This window comes from Eptatretus burgeri, chromosome 14, assembly GCF_056783735.1.
Source record: "Eptatretus burgeri isolate ZD-2024b chromosome 14, Ebu_testis_v1, whole genome shotgun sequence".
Taxonomy (NCBI): domain Eukaryota; kingdom Metazoa; phylum Chordata; class Myxini; order Myxiniformes; family Myxinidae; genus Eptatretus; species Eptatretus burgeri.
In genome coordinates, this window is record NC_140974.1 from 44,568,879 (window position 1) to 44,591,634 (window position 22,756).

General features: G+C 42.8%; 1 protein-coding gene across 5 annotated transcripts in view; it reads right to left on the reverse strand.

Moving 5' to 3' along the window:
• Nucleotides 1-22,756, reverse strand: part of LOC147013066 (guanine nucleotide exchange factor VAV2-like) — a 151,894-nt gene that overhangs the window by 77,424 nt on the left and 51,714 nt on the right. For all 5 annotated transcript variants that reach the window (XM_085854564.1, XM_085854562.1, XM_085854560.1 and 2 more), the window contains 2 exons: nucleotides 22,107-22,175; nucleotides 7,562-7,665 (listed from right to left, as the gene is read on the reverse strand). In XM_085854564.1, coding sequence (XP_085710690.1) covers nucleotides 7,562-7,665; nucleotides 22,107-22,175 — 173 coding nt within the window. The remainder of the gene's footprint in view (nucleotides 1-7,561; nucleotides 7,666-22,106; nucleotides 22,176-22,756) is intronic.

The window sequence follows — 22,756 nt, forward strand, 5'->3', positions numbered from 1 at the left end:
AAGATCCTCAAGATGGTTAAGAAAGTAGATGGGAGGGTTTGCCAGACAGTTGTTTCAGGAAGAGAGAGTGAGAGTGTGCCAAAGCACAGCGTCATATATATTCATATACACTTTACCATCTCTACTACAAACACAAAACTTTCAAAAAAAGTATTATTTTACACTTTACCATCACTGACTGCTACCTAAATACACAATTTCATTATTTATTTATATCCAGTGCCTTCAGAAATTATTCACACTACTTGACTTTTTCACATTTTGTTGTGTTACAGCCTGAATTTAAAATGGATTAAATTTTTTAAAAAGATTGTCACCAATCAACACATAATAACAAAATGAAAATATGTTTTTAGAAATCTTTATAAAATAATTAAAAATGAAAAGCTGAAATGTCTTGCATCAATGAGTATTCAATCCGCTGAGTCAATACCTTTTCGAAGCACCTTTGGCAGTGATTACAGCTTTGAGTCTTCTTCGGTACGTCTATATCAAGTTTACACCTGCATTTGGGGAGTTTCTCCCATTCTTCCTTGAAGATTTGCTCAAGCTCTGTCAAGTTGGATGGGGAACATCAGTGAACAGCAATCTTCAAATTTTTCCACAGATTCTCGATGAGATTCAAGTCTGGGCTTTAGGTGGGCCACTCAAGGACTTTCACATTCTTGTTCTGAAGCCATTCCAGTGTTGCTTTGGCTGTATGCTTGGGGTCATTGTCCTATGGAAATGTAAATCTTTACTGCAGTCTGAGGTCTTTTGCACTCTGAAGCAGGTTCTGCTCAAGGATTGGCCTGTATTTGGCTCCATTCATTGTTCACTCTATCCTTTCAAGTCTCCCAGTCGCTGCCGCTCAAAAGAATCCCCAGAGCATGACGCTGCCACCACCATGCTTCACGATCGGGATGGTGTTCGATGGGTGATGAGCTGCGCTCAGCTTCTGCAGGACGTAGTGCTTTGCATTCAGTCCAAGGAGTTCAATTTTCATGTCATTAGACCATAGAATCTTTTGCCTCATGCTCTCAGAGTCTATCATGGGCCTTTTTGCAAACTTCAGGTATGCCGTCATGTGCCTTTTTCTCAGGAGTGGCTTCCATCTGGCCACTCTCCCATAAAGCCTCGATTTGAGAAGTGCTGCAGAGATTGTTGGCCTTCTTGCAGGTTTTCCCATCTCAGCCATGGAACTCTGTAGTTCTGTCAGAGTGGTCATTAGGTTCTTGGTCACCTCCCTGACCGAGGTCATTCTTGCCCAGTTCCTCAATTTGGTCGGATGGCCAGCTCTAGGAAGAGTCTGGGTAGTTCCATGTTCTTTCCATATCCTAATGATGGAGCTCAATGTACTCTTGGGAACTTTCAACACGAGATATTGTTTTATACCCTTCCCCGAACTATACCTCCTCACAATTCTAGCTCGGTATTCTATGGACAGTTCCTTGAACTTAATGGTCGAGTTTCTACTGTCATGACAGTTGACATGTACTGTCCTTCTATATAAAGGTGTGTTTCGTTCTAAATCATGTCCAATCAATTGAATTTGACACAGGTGGACTCCAATGAAGTTGTGGAGACATCTCAAGGACGATCAAAGGATGGATGCACCTGAGCTCAATTTGGAGTGTCCCAGCAAAGGGGTTGAATAGTTGTTGATGCAAGACATTTCAGCTTTTCATTTTTAACTAATTTGTGAAAATTTCTAAAAAATGTTTTCACTTTGTCATTATGGGGTATTTTGTGTAGATCGGTGACAAAAAAAATAAATTTAATCCATTTAAAATTTAGGCTGTAACACAACAAAATGTGACAACTTTCTGAAGGTACAGTAATGTGCAGAAGTCTTAGGCCACCATGAAAATACTTTTATTGTCAAATTGGCATATTTTGATAAATAAAAGGTCTTCATAATGATCACATTTTATTAAAGAAACAAAAATGAATTGTATTTTATTATATTAATGCAAGAAATTTCAATATTTGGTATGACCACCTTTTACATGCAAAACACAATGGCTCTGGGGAAATTCCATTGGGAGGTTGTTTAATGCATTCTACAATGTTTCCCAGAATTAGTTCTTTGATTTTCGTTGTTTTTCATTTTCCTTCCTGTCCATATAATCCCAAACAGCTTCTATGATGTTAAGGTCAGGACTTTGGCAGAGCTATTTTCATAGTTGGAGAGTTCCTGATTCTGCATTTCTTTGCAAATATGTTTTAACAACATTTGCAGTGTGTTTGGGGTCATTGTTGTGCTGGAAAACCAAGTTGTCGCTAATTACCCTCCTTCCTGATGGGATAGAATGATGGATTAGGATCTGCTTGTACGAAATGGAAGAAAACTTCGACACAAATTTTTTTTTTGCACACAAAGCGAGGCTCCTGGAGGAGATAGAACATCAAGCTGATCAGGACATAACAGAGAAAAATAAACAGGAGAAACAGAGGATGGAAACCAATGACAGGGTTGAGGGACATAGAGAGAGACTTGGATAAATAAGAGACGTGGGGAAGAATGAGAGCAAGGTAAGGACTGAAGAGAATATGGAAGTTGTTAGGGTTCCACAAGTGGGACAAGAGATGAACGAATGAGTGGAGATGAGCAGCAATTCTGGACTGTGGAGGTTTGACCAAGAGGGGGTTAATAGTACAACATGTGCATCCTGTAGTAAATAGGGATGGTCAGAGGGCTGAGAGATCAGAAGCAATATCAGAAAATAGACAATAGAAACTGGACCGACCACCAACCTGCCTGTGATATGAGAACAACATACCCTACCTGTGCTTTGACCCCATCACAGGAGACTCAAATAATTTTGAGAGCTTTAGATTGTGCAAGGGTGCAAGCTCAAAGAGGAAAGCAACAATGCATTGAAATGTGGAACAAGGCCTTGGATACTGTGCATTTCTTTGATTTTTCACAGGAACAACTTGGATAAAATGGAAAATGCCCAGTACACTGCTGGCTTTGGAGGCCATTTTTGCGATGTGCTCAACCCAGGAAAGGTCATGGTTGATGGTGATGCCTCGAGGTTAAAAAGACTGCACCTCTTCCAGTAGAGGACAAAGGAAATAAATAGGAGGGTTCGTTTGATGATTCTTTGGGAGAGATATGGTGAGATGGAGATTTTCGAGGATTAAATGACATGTTCCTTATCAGACCAGTGTCCCTTCAATTCCTGATCAGCAAAGAGAGGTTCCCCTGCCAACTTAGCAGAGGGATGGGCTTGTAGATGACATAATGTGCAGTCCTCTGCAAAAAGGAAGAGATAGTTTTCCAGAGCATCAGAGAGGTCATTTATATAAATGAGAAACAAGACTGGACCAAATCACTGCCTTGGGGGAACTCAATCCTCCACTGGGAGAGGGGAGGAGAGGGTTGCATTGATGACAACACATTGACAGCATGAGAGTCAGAAATCCAGGAATGAAGGCAACCTTTTATGCCACGGGCAGAGACCTTGCCAAGCAAAAGCAGGAATACAGACTGTGTTGAATCCCTGAGATATGTCCAGGGAGACAGTTTTAACCTCTTCTTTGACTTTGAGAGCCTCAAAGAATTGTTGAGAGAGGAGCAGAAGCATGCCAAGAGTCAAGTGACGAGGACAGAAGCCAACCTGGTGGTCAAAATCTAGCTGTTTGACTACAGGAAAGATTCAATATTAGAAGCAATGATGGATTGCACGAATGTTTGTAATTGTACACATACCCACTGACCAAGAGTTGGCGGGGTCTGTTTTTGCAACCTTTTTGTAAAGGGTGGCCTGAAAGTAATTTTCCTCGTCTGCAGTAAAGCATTCGGACGAGAATGATACAGAGTCCAATCGACAGTTGGTATGTCAAAGTAAGGTTGGGACAGAATGAGATGGGCTGGATACATGAGATTTGGAGGCAAACACAAAGCTTAGACATACTGCCTTATCTTGGGCAGTGTCTGCAGTAATGCCATTTCAGGTGATCAACGAGATAGAGGGAGAGCATACACCAGAGACAGACTTAACAAGGCATCACCATGACTTGGGAGAAGGCGACTGGTTGGAGTGTTCATCTTTGGTGATTATTTTTAAGATTATGTTTTTCGGCTTGCCACCGGATGTACACACATTTGTTACGAGCCTTACAGAATAAACAAAGTTACCCTCAATCAGGTTAGCTTCCCATGCAGAGAAAGTACGTTGCTTGACTACAACCACCTCCCCACAGGATTTGTTGTGCTATGGTTGAGAAGATGGATAGGAAAGCCACAAACAGGATGGAGTGAGCTAGTGCATTAGAGAAAGTAAACTTATGTGAAAGTATTTTCAAGTGGAATCAATATCAGGTGTTGTGGAGATGGTGACCAATCCTTTTGTTGGAGGGCAGATTGAAGTTCTTGCCATTTGGACTGCAAATCGCCACATTCTGCATTGTTGAGGTTGCTCTCTCACAATAGCCTGAGAGATATAGGCCCTGAAAATAAAGTGACCAAAGGAGCCATTTGGAACAGAAGGGGAACAAGAGAGGTTGGATGGAAAGTTTGTCATTGTGATGTCCAGATGGGAAGATGTACCAGGAGTAGAAATTCAGGTTGAGAAATTTACATATTTAGTTAAACCCACATAGTCAGAGAAGCCCTTTGCAGCAATGTTATGAGTGATTGTTGCAGATCCAACACTACAAATGTAAAAAAAGATTTAGAATGGGTCAATACGAGTTGATATATCATATATAGAAAGATATAGAAAGTCGTCATCCATTGGTGGATGGTATACCATAGAGGCAAACATTAGGTGGTCGCAGAGAGGTATACATAACTAGAAGTATTCCAGAGTGCTTGGAGAGGTAAGTGAGGACAATGGACAATAAGTAATGGAGTTCTTGTCATACACAGCAATGCCACCTCCAGGATTGGGGAGGGACCTATCAAAGCAAAAAAAGAGAATAACCAGGAAGAAACACAGAGGAATCGGAAACATCCTGTGACAGAAATGTTTCTGTTAAACATATAATGTCTGGAGCAGAAGCAGCAACCTGAACATAGATTAGAAATATTACTTTTATCAAGTTCTCACTTTGTCTCTCCAAACCCTAACCAAAATGACCCTAACCTCGAAAATCCTAACTAAAATAATCCTAAACCCAATAACCCTAATAATAATAACTCTAAATTCCAATAATCATCTATCTATAATTCCAGCAGTGTGTGTGTGTGTGTGTGTGTGTGTGTGTGTGTGTGTGTGTGTGTGTGTGTGTGTGTGTGTGTGTGTGTGTGTGTGTGTGTGTGTGTGTGTGTGTGTGTGTGTGTGTGTGTGACCGCTGTTTCTCGACAACCACTGGTCTGATCTAATTGAAACTTGCCAGGTATATTACTGGGGACCTGAGTATGTGCCTTTTCAAGGTTTGATATTAATCGGACAAGAGGTTCCCAAGTTATGGCCATTTATTTACCAAACCAATGACAAGACACGTTGCTGCGTCGGCGTGGCCGATGGGGAAAGGGCGCCATAGTTACCGTGGCGTAGGAGTGGCAATGGTCAATGGCAGCGAATATCATGGGAAGCAAAGACAGGGAGGTAAACTTGATTTTAATTTGGATATTAATTAATTCTGTGTGTGTGTAAGTATCACAGCAGTTGTTACTTCAATGAAAGCGATAATTCGTGGAATGCATGTGAACATTCCGTACGGGCACGCACCACTTCCGGATAGTGATGACTTACTGTATTCGAATAATTTCTCGATTTCTTATGCGCATTTATAGATAAACACAATTCCCCAATCCAGTCGTCATTTACAAGAGTGAAGGAACGGCCTGTGTGGTTGTTTGAAAGTTTTTTTTTGTTTTTTATTGGTTTGAATGTATGGCCACGCACGTATGGGCATGCGAGAGCGAAGGAACAGCCTGTGTGGTTGTTATTTCTGGCACATGGTTTGAACGGTTTTTTGGGGGGGGGTTTTTGCACGTACGGCCACGCACGTACGGGCACGTACTGGTAACCCAAATTACCCTAATCATAATACTGAAACCCAAACCCTAACCTTAAGAATAAGTAAGTTCTCACTTTGTCCCAATTGGAGATTTACTTTCAAGTTTATTGGAAAACTTGGCAATCCTACTATATTAAACGAGAGTGAGAATTGCTTTGCAATACATGTCCCCTACCGGTCCCAATGAATGTTCAGGGGGATAAAAATTTGTTTGTGTTAAATGCTTGAGCTGATACAGAAACCAAAATGAAGAAGAAGAAGAAGACGAAACCTATGTATAACTCACTGTGATTGGCTCTATTCAGCAAAATTAAAGGAAGAGAAATTTTCATTTACTGATATATTTTGTAGATGAGAAACCAATAAAGACAACTAGGATAACAAACCGGAGATTAAAATGAGTTTGCCTCAACGCACGCTTGAGCCGACACTAGAACCAAAATGAAGAAGAAGGACCTCTCCACCCACCTTGTTTCCCTCGTTTGTAGGCTTTGCTTATTTCACACAAAAACTAGAAGGGCACTTGGTAGAATGCATACCTACACCCGGATCCAGATTGAGATCTTCACCAAAATCGAATCGATTTGTCCTCGTCACACACCCAAACTGTCCACAAAGTTTTGTCTCAATCCATCAATAACTTTTTGAAATATCCAGCACACAAGCAAACAGACAGACAGACAGAGGTTGAAAACATAACCTCTGGCAACCTTCGGTGGGTGGATATACATACATGAAGCAAAAACAGACATACAGCTTATGTGCATGAATATAATAGATCGTGGTTATATACCTAATATCATTTCATTTGCACTGGAGACACGGACTAACACCCAGGCCGAAGCCCTTAGGCCTGCAGATCTATGCTGCTTCATGCAATGGCGGCACATTATTGTGTTGGAGTGAAGTCAGGCCAGCTGTCCAGCCAATAGGTGTAAAGCAGTCAGGGGGAGTCAGGGCAGCTGAAAACTGAACCAGGTACAATATGTGATAGTTTCAAAGTTTAAAAAGGCATAACTGGGAAAAATTGATGAAATGCCCTGAAACTCGAACTTCTTCTGTATCTTATAATAATAAAGCCATGTACCAAGTTTCAGTTGAATATGTTAAAGGGTATGGGGAGAAAGTCTGAAAAACCACAGGTGGGACGGACGGGCGGATGGACGGACCGGTGAAACTCGTAGGGGACGAATAAGGCAATTCTATGTGTGTATGTATGTATGTATGTATGTATGTATGTATGTATGTATGTAAATGTGAAAATGATGGAAAAAAAGCAGGGCTGGACTAATATCAACCAAATTTTGCATACGTGTTGGTAGTACCCAAGGCGGGGGTGGGGGTGGGGGGAGTTGCGTGGATGATGACTCGCCAATGCTCCCAAAGGGAGGAGTGTTTCGGGTATGTATAAATTTATTAAATACTACATGAATAAGTTCAAAAGCCGTTCATTGAAATATTCATAGACAGGTGAAGATGCTTTCAAAGTGTTACCTGGAGCTGGTGGACTGTCAGTTTGGAGAAAAGTAAAGAATCATAGAATGTGCAAAAGTGAAGGAAGGAAAAAGCAGGCTTCGTGGTATAATATTAGCGATGTGAGGCTAACCTGGGTTTAAATGATAGAAACACCTCGTGCAGATGGCGCCCAGCAGCGTGTTGTACTGCCAGCCGGATCTCAGCGAGAAATGCACGATGCACTGGGAGTAGTTCCTGAAAGATATGAGATGTAGAGTTACAAAATTGTGATTGAGTTAAGCAATGGTGAAAGCATTTTTCATGAGAAAAAAATTGAGGTTTGAGCATATGATGGTTTATGTGATTTATCAGGTGATTAGAGAGCAGAAATCTTAGAACCAACCATTAATTTCAGAAAAAATTCCCACCAACCTTTCTCACCCTTCCCCTCCTTCCACTCTGGGATCATGGCTGGGAAAGACCCCCCATTTGTGCCAGATGAGTGAACTGCCATTATACGAAATCCCACACAAAGGAACCACCACAGGAACCTGCCCCCATCCTATTGAGGCATTCTGGTTTCATGTCAGCAAAGAAGTCCAGCATGTGGCTGGAGTGCGTACAGCATGGCCCCAATGTGTGGTCTTTAATGGTAGGAGTGTAGGCTAGTAATATTTTGTGAGTGGCTTTGTGCCAGTGGTGACAGCTGTGGGTGTCAGTTCCTCAAAGACGGCTGGGTTAAGACGATCAATTGAGACCATTTTTATGTCAGCCATAGCCATATATCGCAAAGGTTTTGTCTGTTATAGTGATTATCAAGATTTGCAAGGCATTTGCAGTGGTGTGGAGACTGCATAATGCCATTCAGTTGAGGTCCTCCTTGAACATCGAGCAGAGTCCTGGGAGTACGATGGGGGAGTTTGTCCACCCAATTGGGGCCATTCCAATGAGTCCTGAACACCTCCTTGAGCTGAAGGTGAAAGCGTTTGACAATACCATTTGCCTGTGGGTGGTAATCCATCTCCCTGTGTCAATCTATGCTTGGAAGACAATTGGGGGGGGGGGGTGCATCAGAGGCTGAACTCGAACTGATGTCCGTAGTCCAACATGATTGTGGAAGGATACCTAGGCGGGGCACCCACCCACATAGGAATGGGTGGACGTAGTCTTCTGCCATCATAGTAACCATTGGTATCACCTGGAGACATCATGTAAACCAGTACATGCAAGTGAAGAGGTACCAAATTCCTTGTGAAGGCAGCAGTAGTTCCACAATTCCGACATGGATGGAGTCAAACTGATCTCACGGCATGGAGGGTTGTAAACGAGCCGCCACATGGTGGTGTACTTTGGAGGTTTGACAATCAAGGTAGGAACGTGTTCACATTTGGACATCCTTGTGCATATGACTCCATAAAGTGTGACGACATGAGGCATTGCGTCGTGCTTATTCCCTGGTGTGACAACCTGTGAAGGTTTTCAAAGATGATTCGGTGGAAGGCTATCGGTACGATCAGTCAAATGGGCCTTGTTGAGGTTGCTACCCAGTCGAGGAACATCCGTTAGTTTCACGGTGTTGTTTACACACGGAAATGCCCAGACCATGTCATTGTTCACGTGTGCCAGTGACATCTTCTGCATGTCAATTATATCCTCAACTGCATTGATGCCAGAATGGGATAGAACATCCAGCAATACATTGTCAGTCCTCCAATGTGCTAATATCCAACGTGATCAGTGAGATGAAGGATATATGCCATAGCTGACAGGGTGAGTATTCCGTGTTGCTTTGCAGCCTTCAGGTAAGTGACTTGTGGTCCATGAACATGCGGAAATCTCGGCCTTCTAGGTAGATGGTAAGCAGGTCTTTATCAAAAGTGCTGTTGTGCATCTGGGCAGGTTTAACCTTGCAGGAAAAGAATACCATAGGTCTCCAATCAGATTCCAAGAATGGCTGCAGAACTCCGCCAAATGTGCTGTGGTCTGAATCATCTGTGGTGATGCTGGTGGGTGGGTCAAGTCATGGGACAATAAACAATGTCGCTGTGGCAAGGGCTTTTTAGACATTGTTAAAACATCATCGCAGGCATCCGTCCACTGGAGTATCAAATCCTGCTTGGAAGACAGCTTTTCATATCGTGGTTGTAATATGTGGGAATATTGCTGAAGGAAATTCTGGTAGAAATTTGACAGTCCCAAATATCCCTGAAGTCTGTGTCGTCGGACATTGAAAATCCTTGATGGCATTGACTCAGGCTGGGAGAGGCTGCAGACCATTGGCTGACATGCGGTGACTGAGGAAGTCGATAGCAGTTCGTCCTACCCCACACTTATTGGGGCTGATGGCAAGCAGTAGTCGAGAAGCCATTGAAAGAGGGTGTGGAGTTGAGGGCTATGTTCCCCAGCAGAGGAACTGGCAAAAAGTATGCCCTCCAGGTAGATGAACACGAAATCCCGAGTGTAGCAGACTCCCTCCATGAAGTGCTGGAAGGTCTGTGCAGCATTTCACAATCCATATGGCACTATTGCGTATTAAAATGGCCTAAGGGTGTGATAATGGCTATCTTTGCAATGTCCACCTGCACCATGGGGATCTGATGATAGGCCTTCACCAGATCAATCTTTGAAACAACTTGGCCCCTGAGAGCCTCAACGATAAATCCTGGATGTGTGTGATAAGTACCAGTCAGGAATGGTGGCATTGTTGAGTACCCAGTAATCGCCACAGAAACGCCACTCACCGTTCTTCTTCGGAACCATGTTAAACGGTGGTGTAGTTACTTGATGAAAATCAAACAATCCTGATTTGGAAGAGGGGGCTGAATTTTGTTTTCGCAGTGGTGAGGCTTGGTGGGCACAAATGACAGGCTTAGGCAAACAAAGCAGGTCTGTGAGTCTCAAAATGATGTTGTACATTGTGTGATAGCTCAGCTATCTCTCATCAATGATGAGAGATAGCTGTGGGGCATCATGCAATGTGACACCGGCTTGGACAGTAGCCAGTGTGGTCGAGTCCAGAAACCAATTATTCTTTATGTCGATCAGGAGCTCAAACACGTGGAGGAAGTGACCACCAATGATTTGTTGTTGTACATGAGCAATGACGAACGTAAATGTAATTTCTCCATGCAACCCAATTTCGAGGGCAAGTTGTCGTTTGCTGAATGTGACCATCAGGATGCCATTAACTGCAACTAGTGGCAATCCAGGGAGGCCATAACGACGGGCACTGATTGGAGCTGGTACCATCGACGTGCACGCTCCGCAACAGATGAGGTATCATTGTTTGCAGGACCACGCAGTGGCATATAACATCCGACCTATGGTGTTGGCCGTGGTCATTTGCACCATTACTGGTGACCGGCCCATGCATTTTTTTGCTAGCTGAGGCAGAGATACGAAAGGCTAGGCGCAGGGAGGGCAGCATTGCCGTGCTGCACCAGGAAATCGATGGTGATACCAACATAGGTCCGGATGGTTACCACATTGAGGGTTACGTTGGTGGCTGTTGGCCGATCGACTGCTGCCCACACAGTTGATCTGAAGTTCATTACAGATGACTGTGGCTCCCTGTTCTTTTTATCTGAGGTATAGGGATATTCCTGCATCAGCGATGGCAGTAATGAGTGGCAGCAGGGCAGTATAATCGGTGTTGATGGAGTGAAAAATAATTGCCATGTCGTCGTCGCATGTGCTTGATCAACCATTGCAGCAAAGAGTCGACCAGGCGGCATTGCCATGCTGGCTTCCAGAATCATGTCTGAGATGCAGTCGCTGTGGCAATTTTTTCTCCACCATCAGTGAGGCAATTAAGAGGAATTTCCTCTTCCCAATGGTTGTCAACCACTGAATGGTTGTGGTACATCAAAGCTGGTGAAAGATTGTGGCGGACCAGTGAACCCCAGACGTTCATAGAATATACGGCCCGGACTAAAAGCTTCCCATTCAAAAAAAATTCCAAAGAAAATAAATAGACATGGCTCGTTCACCTGGTGAGCTGGCCACAAGATACTTATCCCTATCGTGTGGCCTTAATACCATTGAAAAATGTCTTCAGAACTACGCAAATACAGACGGCAACATTACCTTAAAACTAACTATGGACTCCCCACCCCCAAACATAACAATGTGTTGTACTTACGCATAAATAATTCTGGCACAAAGTGCATACTATACAAATGGAATTATGGTACCCATAAAAGCATCTCTTGAAGACAACATATGGAAATGCAACTTTCAGCAAATTGTTTTAGAATTTGAAGTATTATGTTATTATTCGGTCGAGGTCGAGCGGAGAGAGGTTAAGGCCGTTTATTCCTGATACGTGAGACACCCAACAACCCACGCCTATAGAAAACAGACTTGTTGGAACACTGACCGCATTTTCCATAAATCATCATGCAACATTGTTTTGAAAAATTTCTCCATGGGTAGGCGCTCCTATGTCGAAAGTTTTGTGTCAATCGCTCAAGCGGTTGCGGAGAAAACGAAATTAAAAGCAGGTAAAGGTGAAAAAGTGAGGACGGAAGAAAAACAAAGTGAGGGCCTCGGCAGATGTTCCACAACATGGTCAAGGTTGGTTGTGGATGCATATTTGTAGTTATTTCCACATATAGCATGTGCTTTTTCAATGCACATGGGCTCACTGTTTGACTCCATCCTAAGGTTTAAAATTTCCTCCAGCTAGCGATAATGTTACAGATGGAAATGAAATGCCAGCTGGAGGCTCCTTGGCCACAACAGTCCATAATGCTATCATTAAAAGCCTTTTAGAGAATTTCTACTTGGTCAAAAAATTCATCCCTGAATTTTGCATTTACTTCTTGTGCTTTTCTTCATGTAATCTCAGTCCTACCTTTGCAGTTTAGCTCCGTATCCTGAAATGCATTTGGGTTGACCTTGGAACAATGTATCGCTTCCACAAAATTGGTAATGGTTCTATAAATGAAAATGCTTCAAATAAATATATTATATCCACTTCAAATTATGTATAAAATATAGTACATGCAGCATCGATGCAATCGCAAGCATGTGTTGTCCATGTTACGTGTGTGTCGCAAACATTACAAATACAAAACAACTAAAAATGGATAATTTAGAGAAAGCAAGCATGTGCCTGATAATATGATCAAATTTTGATCATAATATGGAATACAAATATGATCAAAAGGCAAATGTTTTTCAATAAATGCTCAAGGTGATAAGGATTTCACAAAGTATGTCACTCTTAAATAAATAAAAAACACTGCTCATCTCATGCCGAAAAATCCATCTGTTCCATCGGGACAGGATTAGCGACACTGAGGGGTGTCTGGCGGTTATAGCTGCAAAGTCAATTGAATCCTTTTACTCCAAACATCTTGAAAACAGCTTGACAAAGGATGTGAAAAATCTTTGGAATTTGAGGGTAAAGCAAGAGATGTGCAATTAAACACTTGTTTTGATGACTAGTGTCATTATTGCAATTGCTTGTTTATGTCGTCAAACTTATCACTTCCTATAATCGGAACAAACTGAGAATCTGGGGAACATCTGTGCATTGCTGGCATTGTCTCTGAGTGATTATAGCAGGTTCACCATCCATGAAGGCTTACAGCGGCTCAAATGGATTATAGAACCAGAATGAACAAATTGTAATCCAGTTCATTCTTGATTTTGTTTGGTATGGAGTGTCAAGACTCATGGAGGAGCGATAACTCAGAACAGTTAAGGACATAACAGAACAAAAACAAGAGTAGAAAGAGAGGGAGTGGGAGGGGGAGGGGCGGCACAACTGCAGGGTTGTTGGACAAAATAGAGGAAGACTTGTAGAAATGAGTGATGTGGGGAAGAATGAAGGTAAGGGGAGAAAACATAGGGGTGAACAGTATGGATACAGCTACAACTCTCAATCACAGAAGTGGAAGGAAAAACTGGAAACTCAGAAAGAGGTGGGCTTGGGGAGTGTTAATGGAGTTCGAAAAGATCAAGGTAGCAGATGGGGGGTTGACGAAAGATGGTGGGGAACAGCTATCTTGAAGCTCTGGAGGAAAGAATGAGATTGAAGAGACTGATTAATTGGTTCCACAGGTGGGGAAAAAATAGGAATGGATGAGTGGAGATAACCAGTGTCTGCACTTTTGGGAGTTTCACCAGAAGGAGGATATTGGCATACCTCATATGCCCTGAAGAAATTGGGGGGGGGAGTGTGGGGGGGCTGGCAGATAGGCCATCAGCCATGGCTCTGGAAGTGCCTGAAAATCAAGTTTCGTTCCACTCATTGGGGGGGGGGGGGGTAAGACAAAACCTTGATAATATGATAGTATATATCCAAATACATACGCATGCAAAAGTTTAATGTTTAGCGTACCCGAAACTTATTTATAACCTATGAGTAACATGTTGTAGGCACGTTACACGATCGTTGACACACGTCGAGGCATGTTACTTGTAAGTTACTCATAAGTCGAAACACGTCGAGGTAATGCTTAGCGTACCCGAAACTTATTTCTAACCAATGTGTAACGTACCTCCAACGCATATTGACGTATGTAGAGGTATTTGATTGACATCTTCCGGACGACCACAGAACTTAATGAACATGTTTCTAATTTACAGCTACCGTATAATGGCGTATTGGCAGCGTTTAAAAAAAACAACAACAACAACAATAACTTCCGATATTTCGTCACGTCACGTCCGATTGCCTCTTCAGTTTGCTCATGTCTTATTCTTAGTTCCTCCTCTGTGAATATTTTCTGTTTGAGGATATTGTCACGTCGACGTCGAAACTTAAAAGCAAATGTCCGAATATATTTTAAAATTCGTGATAGACTAAAAAAAAATAATAAAAAACAACAACAGCAACAACAACTTCAGATATTTCGTCACGTGCCTTCACGGAGCCAAGGAGAAAAAAAGAAAATGTGCCTTGACGGAGAAAATAAGTTTTGGGTAAGCTAAACATTACCTCGACGTGTTTCGACTTATGGGTAACTTACAAGGAACTTGTGTCGACGTGTGTCACCCTCTGTAAAGGTGCAGATGTAGATCGCATATCGTGCCTACAACTTATTCCCAGAGTAGCGGAACGTGTGAGCCATACGGCGAGTACGTCGTAAAATTTTCAACATGCTTGAAATTTCATGACGTACGAGACGTACACGAAATATGGCAGCGTACTTCATCATTTTTCAGCGTGCTCTTAACGTATACACAACTTACCCATACCGTATTCAACGTGTGCCAGCTTGGTTCGGCAAATTTTTCATAGGTCGGCATACGCTGGCTAAATCGTCAAGGTGTGACTGCGTGGCTGACACTTCCAATTCACAGGCGGTTATGATATAAATCGGCGTGCGGCAGGTTTTTAACAGGCTACGCCACGACTTCGTCGGTGATACGTGCAGCGCGCTATGCCGAAGTTAAACTATCGTTGGGCATAGGTTGTGAACGCCGACAACAGGGTAAGCATTCGTTGGTATAAGTTATCTATAAGACAACGAAACGTTCTGTGCCCGTTACTAATATGTTATGCATATGACCAACACGTTATGAATACGACCAAAACTTTTTTTAAAAAACATCAAAATTTCAGCGTACGCCAACGTTTTACATACATTTTCATATGTTGCCATTGCTGGCTAAATTATCAAGGTGTGACAGCGCCTTAAGATGGGATAAATGGAGAGAAAGTGTCAACAAATGGCTCGTCTTAGACGGTCAAGACGTTTAGCCGAGAGTGCACGAGTGTATATTGAGTGTGAAGAAATGCCTAGTCATCTGGGCTATCACTACACTTGCTACCGTCGCTTCATCGATACAAAAAGAATACGTGGGGCTGAGAAACGTTGTTCACAAACCATGCATGATGACTCTGCGATTGTTGATGATTGCATGTATGAACCATCGCCAAAAAAACTGCGCTCTGCATCGAACATTGCTGGACATGTTGTATACCTGCAACTCCCACGAAAAGGCAAAATTAGGTTACCCCGCTTTCCCTATTGTAGTAGTCTGGGCTGTCTAGGGGCTGATGCGGTGATGGGTAAGGAGGCTGGGTCCCCACCCCGTGAGGTCTGGAACGTCCTCAACACGAGAGCCGAACTACGTGGGTGGAAAATATATAAATATAATTGAATCAACTCTCAGCGACACACGATACCGCCCGGCGCCCCGTTACATCGACTCAACCCTGTGGGGCTGGCCTAAGGCCACCCTGACGATGGCGAGGCGAGGGTTGCTCTTCCCAGACGAAGACGCCACACGACTAGCGATGCGGCAAAGTCAATCTCGCACTGACTGGGTGTGCCTCAAGTGTCGATCAGCGCCGGTTCGACTGCCCAGTTGTCTGTTCCGCCGGCCGTATGTATGTAATGCCCGGCCGTGGCTCACCGGCTATATATAAATCTGTCCGAGGCAGGGTCAATGGCGTTCATTCGATGGGTCAATGCGCTGGCATTGCACAATGGTTTAGTTAGTCCTCCCGCGCTGGCACTCCGGGTGCAATAGGCCCATGATCGAAGTTAGTTCTCCCGCGCCGGCACTCTCGGCTAAACGTCATTCGTGACTGTCTAAGACGAGCCATTTGTTGACACTTTTTCTCCATTTATCCCATCTTACAGACGTAAAACGTTTAACTTCTTCGTTCGCTACATTGTCCTGGTGAATAATCCACTGGGGAGCGTTCTCATGCCATATTCATCAAAAATTACTGATAAATCGCCGATTAGCTGCCAGTGATTTCCTCCCTGTAGGAAGCTGCCATCTTGGACAATTTAGCTGGTCACATGACAGTCTCATACCTGCCAACCCTTTTTCAAGGAAAAGCGGTAGGCTGGCGTGCGACTGCGTCGCACGCGTCCCTAGGGAGATCCGGAGGCATGCCCCCCTCCCCCCAGAAAATTTTCAAAAAAGTGAAGCAAAATAGTGCAATCTCCTTCATTTTGAGACCACAGTTAGCTGAAATATATCAACATATTTTTAGAGTGAAAAAGAGAAAACTTAACATGGTTGATCTACTCACCAATCTTTATTTTTCTAAGACATCATGATCATCAGTCACGTTTCCATAAATTACTCAATGTCCAAGCTCTACATGTATGTGCCCATACATGTACACAAGAGTTTACATAAACTCACTGATACATCTTTATGAATGAAATGACTGGCCACTCTGATTTCATAACATATTTACAGTTTCACACATATTTACAGTTTTCAGGTTTGAACAGTTAAGATGCACATTTAGCTATTCAGAGCCTGGTTGGTGGCAGATTTGGCCTTCTTAAGAAGGTCGGCATCTGGCTTCCACGAGAAGCAGCTGACTCCATCCGGCTTGAAGATGTTAATCTTCCCTGCCAGCAAACCACACAGAGGGTTTCTGACGCCATGGCTGTCCTCGTACATGCTTGACTTGGCGTGACCTTCCTTGCCGCGTCCCAACGTGCTCCTCTGATCAGTTGTCATTTTCTTGACCATCCTGAAAAGGGACTCACAGTAGGCGTTACTGTGAGGGATCAGCAGGACGTGTTTGGCCAGTCTACAGAGCGATGGGTAAACGGGCTGGCTGGTGCCAGTGGCAGGGTCCGTCATCTTCTCCATGGCTGCCCAAAACACATCCACCCTCTCATCTGGGTCATATGCTGGCAGGGTGACATCTGACTGATATGTGCAGAACTCTCTGCACAGCGCATCTCTGTTCTATTCTGGGGCAACAGATGCAGGGAACTGTTCAACCAGTGTAAGTAGGCTCTGCATGGAAGCTATCTTGGAGGAGGCTGGGTCCACGATGACCACATTCCTGATCAAAGGGTCCTGGAACGGGAATTTGTCCGTCATGTAGGTCAGGGAACCAACGTAGAACATTCGGACCTCTGCTCTGAATTTCGTCACTCCACTGGTCCCCTCTAGGGCATTCTTCACAATGAGCTGCATTGCCTGGAAACCGACAAATAGCTCCCTGTTCAACCTCTGGTTGTCCTGTTCAGTGACAGCTTGTGTCCTAACAGTTTGTATCCCCCATGACTGATGGAAAAGTCTGATCGACACATATCACAGAAGGCATGTCCGCCTCCCTTACGCGAAGCCTTGATACACTTGAACTCTGTTGTCCAACTTGGCTTAAACTTGTTGACCCAGCGTGGGGGTGTTTTTTTTTCTTTTCTGGTGTTTGCATTGTTGTCGTGCACTGAAGCGATGAGTACTCTCTGTTAACTGCAGTCTTTGATCATGAATGGAAAATGGCGCGTTGTCTGGAAATGAATGCCCGCTGTTTCCTGTCATCCCATTTGATTGGGCATGCTGAGTTTTGAAGCAATAACCAATCGCTGACGAGATAAGAAATCAAGGTCAGGCACGAGTTTTGGAGAATGTAGAAGCAGCCGCGTGTAATACGATCTTGGCAGTGAGAAACGAACGCAAAACTGAAAAAACACAATTATTTATTTTTTTCCAATAACAATTTCCAAATGCGGTATGTCTGACTAATAAAATCGGTATGCGTTGGGAGATATAGAAAATCGGTAGACTACCCCGCGAATTGGTAGGGTTGGTAGGTACGCAGTCTGACGTAATTTGCATACGATGTCAGCCGATCTATTGGCTGTCGAGGTGTCACGTGGCCCACACGCGATCCGAGTGGAGAAAATTCAAATGAGAGAGCGCGGGGAATGCATCGATTTTCAAGATGAAAATACACAATAACTGCAGCTAGGTGAGTGGAGAACTTTTGGATACGTATGTATTTTGGATATATTCTATTATATTATCAAGGTTTTGTCTACCCCCCCCACCCCCCGATGAGTGGAACCAAACTGCACGATACAGCTTATGGCTGATGGCCTAAGAGCCCAGAAAGGGCGGAAGATGAAAGACCAAAATGGAGGCGGTAGAAGACAGAGAGAAGACCGACCTTTCTGCCTTGTGAAAGTGATGGCACAGAGACTCACCTTCATCGTGGGAAATTCCAATAATATAGACCTTGCTGTCCATGGCATAAAGTTGAGCTAGGTGTGACGCAGGGGCACCAGCCCAAAGCGAAGACCGGAACTCAATCAAGCTATGGATGAAGGCCTTGAAAGTACATAATAGTTCAGGTGCTCCAAAGAAAGACTTTGCATGATGAAGGATGCCTAGTCAATGACTGGTTTTAGAGGCTAACTTAGATCTGTGGTTTGGCCAAGAAAGATAAAGGCTGATAGTGAAGCCTAAAAGTTTGCATGCCTGAACTTCTTCAAGAGGATTATTAAGGAAGTAGATGGGAGGGTTCACCAGATAATCCTTTTTGGAGACAGAGAGAGAGAGTGTGTGAGATTTGTCAGGATTGAAAGACATATTCCAAGTGTTTGATGAGTTCGTGATTCTATGAAGTTCTGCAAAGAGGTAAGAGTATGCTGCATATACTGATCTGAAGAATGAGGGATGTGACAGAAGAAGGTGGAGTCAGAAGCAAAGACATAAAGATAATTTTCCAAAGAGTCATAAAGATCATTGATGAAGATTAGGAGTAGAGCTGAGCCCAAAACACTGCCTTGGGGCACTCAATAAAGCCTTGACAGGGAGAGGAGATGAAAGGATCCCTTTGAAAGCCACATTGTGGCGACAAGAGTTGAGAAAGTCAGTAAGCCATTTATAGAGTTGATGTTGGATGCCATAGGTAGAGAGTTTGGGGAGAAAGGCAGGACACCAGACTGCAGTGAATGCTTGAGATATGCCTAGAGAGCCGACCCTGATCTGATGAATGAGATTGAGGCCCTCCATCCTGTGTTGGTAGAGCAGAAGCAGCATGTCCAGGGAAGAGTGACTGGGTCTGAATCTAAAATGATGGTCTGAGATCATGCCGTTGGAGAAAAGGAAGAATTTCATATCCACTGCAATGATGGATTCCATGATCTTGCTGATGATTGGAAATAAACTAATAGGTTTGTAGTTATGGGGATCGGTTTTTGTGTCGGATCCTATCGAGATTCCTCCTGATGACTCCATCTTTGCTCTTTACTTCTTCAGGTTCCTTCTTGGTCTTCCGTTTGATTATGTTTGATGCTGTGTATCCTGATGCATAGCATATCCTGATGCTGTGTAGACTGTGCTTCCCCGCTGACGGACCTCTGGTTGCTTGCACATGATGCTGTGTTTGAGCCTGGGGAGGAACCACTGAAATCTATCTGTCTGGGTTCTTCCTGATACCTTTTTTTCTTTGCTCCTTTCACATTTCTTTCTCATTTTGTTTCCACAATTCCTTTTTCATTCTAATTCTTGCTCTTTCATATATATATATATATATACATATATATATATATATATATATATATATATATATATATATATCTCACACTCTCTCTCTCACACTCTCTCACACTCTCTTACTCTCTCTCTTACTCTCTCTCTTACTCTCTCTCTTACTCTCTCTCTTACTCTCTCTCTTACTCTCTCTTACTCTCTCTCTTACTCTCTCTCTCTTACTCTCTCTCTTACTCTCTCTCTCTCTCTCTCTCTCTCTCTCTCTCTCTCTCTCTGTCTCTCTCTCTCTCTCTCTCTCTCTCTCTCTCTCTCTCTCTCTCTCTCAAGAGAAGTTAATTTTTGCAAAAATTTTTATGTAATGCTCACTTGACTGTGCCTGGATGGATTTGAGGGTTGTGGAGTCACGACTGAAACCCGAATCCTATCCAGGTTCCTCCTGATGACTCCATCTTTGCTCCTTTTGATTTGATTGTTACAATGTCATCATTATTTTTGTTGTTTATTTTGTAATTAGAATGCCATGGTGTGGAAGGACCTATTTAGCTGCTCTATACACCTTAACATGGTGCGAGTTTAAAACATGGGAATTCTTCTGGGTTCTTTGGAGTTAATTAGCCCAATCAACTCAGGAGATTATGATGATCATTTGAGTGTGTCACATTCCACATCAGAATGCTCAAGTAGAACTCCATAAAAAGCATGCCTCTCACACACACACAAACACACACAAACACACACAAACACACACACACACACCTCATCCATTTATAGTAGAAGAAGAAGTAAATTATTCAATTCAGAAAATTGTTCGTTCAATTGGGAGGTACAGTTTTGAATATCGTGGGCTTTGACCAATTATGGGAACCTCTTTATGTTCCGAATTGTTTATCACAGGGTTCATTTTCAACCTATCGTAGTTTTTTTAGCTGAGTTGTGATGGTTATCTCGCACTGTTAGTAATGGAATAGCATTGAAGTGCAAAACAACAGACAAAAGCAATTCATTAATTTTATTTTTTTCACTGGTTTACGGAACTGCAGAACGATTTATAAAAGAAACACATCGGAAGATTGCAAAGGAAAAGTGTTTAAGAGATTAATCGGGGAGGAATGGTGGATGCGAGGGGCAAGTTTAACCGCTTTTGAATATTTACTCTGCTTCAACACAGCAGGAGACTTCATACATCATAAAGCCGATTTATATTTATTTTTAAAAGCTCATTTCAATTGTGATGTGTTTATTTCTTGGCTACCGTCCACTTTCCTCGATATTTTCTCTAAACCTGGGAACCTAACTCCCTTATTACCATAGGAAATTGGTTTTAACTATTGTGGTTTTCAATATCACGGTACATTCCAGGAACGTAACTGCCCACGACATTGAATTGAAAATTGAAAAAGTTTACTTTTTTTACTGTATTGAAAAAGGAATAAATTAAAATTAAACTATGAAAGAAAATCCAGGCAGAATGAGTTCATGATTTTTTGGAGTGAAAAAAAAATTTTGGAAGTGAGGAGGGGGTAAAAAGATAAATGTGAAGAGCACGAAAGGAGAACTCTTCAAATAGAGAAAGCGGAACAAGGCATGCGGCATCATAACAGAAACAGAATATAAGTTGCAGTGCCACTAGCCGAGGCCTTAGCAAGTAGGCCAGACACTCACAGGGACACAAATTAGAGAATACACAAGTATGGTGAAACATGGAAAATTGGATGAAAATACAACCAACAGCACAAGGATGAAACAATAACAGAAACACACAATAGATCTGGTACAGAACACTGTGCTTGGTGAACTGGCAGGAGGCAACGCATCAGCCACCGTCCAACGTGCTCAGACCCAGAACCAGAAGATATTGTAACGGATCTGAAAAGTTTACAATAAACAAGGAGTTGCTGTTTTGTTCTGAACATTTCCTTACAGTGCCCTGGGTGAGTCTCATTTTGGAAGGTAGGCCCACAATGGGTGTCGAGATTTGTCATGCCTAAATTGGCATAACTCGTTAGTTACCAAGAATACACAAAATAGAGACACAAAAACAGAGTAAAACCAAAGAGTGGAAGGGTAAAGAGGAAAACCAAAAATGAGTAAGAAAGCCAAAAAGCAATATTGGAGAGGGTAGAGAGGACAAGGCAGAAGAAGTATTTCGGTGTCGGAAGTTGTTTTTCAAAAAGAGGTAATTTAACAATCGCTTTGAGAGGCACAAGAGAAAAAGGGGAAGGGAGTTAAAGTCACGCCAAGGCTTGTCTGGCGAGCCTCTCTCTGGAGAGAATACACAAATCTGGCTCTGATCCAGAGACAGCAGATAAATGTGCATGATGGAGGTAAGAGGGGTGGGTGGAGTTTGGATTTCCAAACAGGCACGGCCATCATGCCATGCCAGGATTTCAAGAACGCTGTACGTTGACAGAGTGAGCCTCAAATTGCTATTACCAGAAAGAGGTGCAGTGTTTGGCTTACTGGTGGCGTCTACTTACCTCCAGGTTGATGAATATTGTCTCAATATCTCGTGCACTCAACACCCTCCTCAGCGGAATCAGAAAATTCTACAAAATAAAATTAACAAAAATAAGTAAAGGAAGATACAATACAATACAAACATACTTTTGTTAACATCATTGTTTTTAAGCAGTCTTTAAATTTGATGATTATAGTTAATAGTTGTAACTTTTTCAATTGATTATCCCATCTGAATTCAACTGCCTTGCGATGAAAAATCAAGTGAGAAATATCATTTCTTTAGAAGGAGGTAAAATATCAGTGAGCATCATAAACAACTTTTCATTGTATTGGTTACGTTCACTTGTTACTTTGCATGAGTTTAGAGGCAGCTGTTTCCAAAAGGAAAGATTACTCCAAATGCTACTGCAAGCACAAGGAGCCTTTGTGCTGTTACTACAGAACCAAAGGATGTCGTTTGCTATGTGGCAGCCAGAGGAGGGGGGGGGGGTTATCAATGAATGCTGTTGCATCGCATGGCTGAATGCCATCCATGGGCAGCATTTGTTTCTATTCAAGCACCCTTGTGGTTGAGTGTTTTGGTGAAAGCACCATCAAGGGCTCAGTGCAAGCACAAAGTGACTTTATTTGAAGGAAATATCATTGATGACAATTGTCGACATCAGTG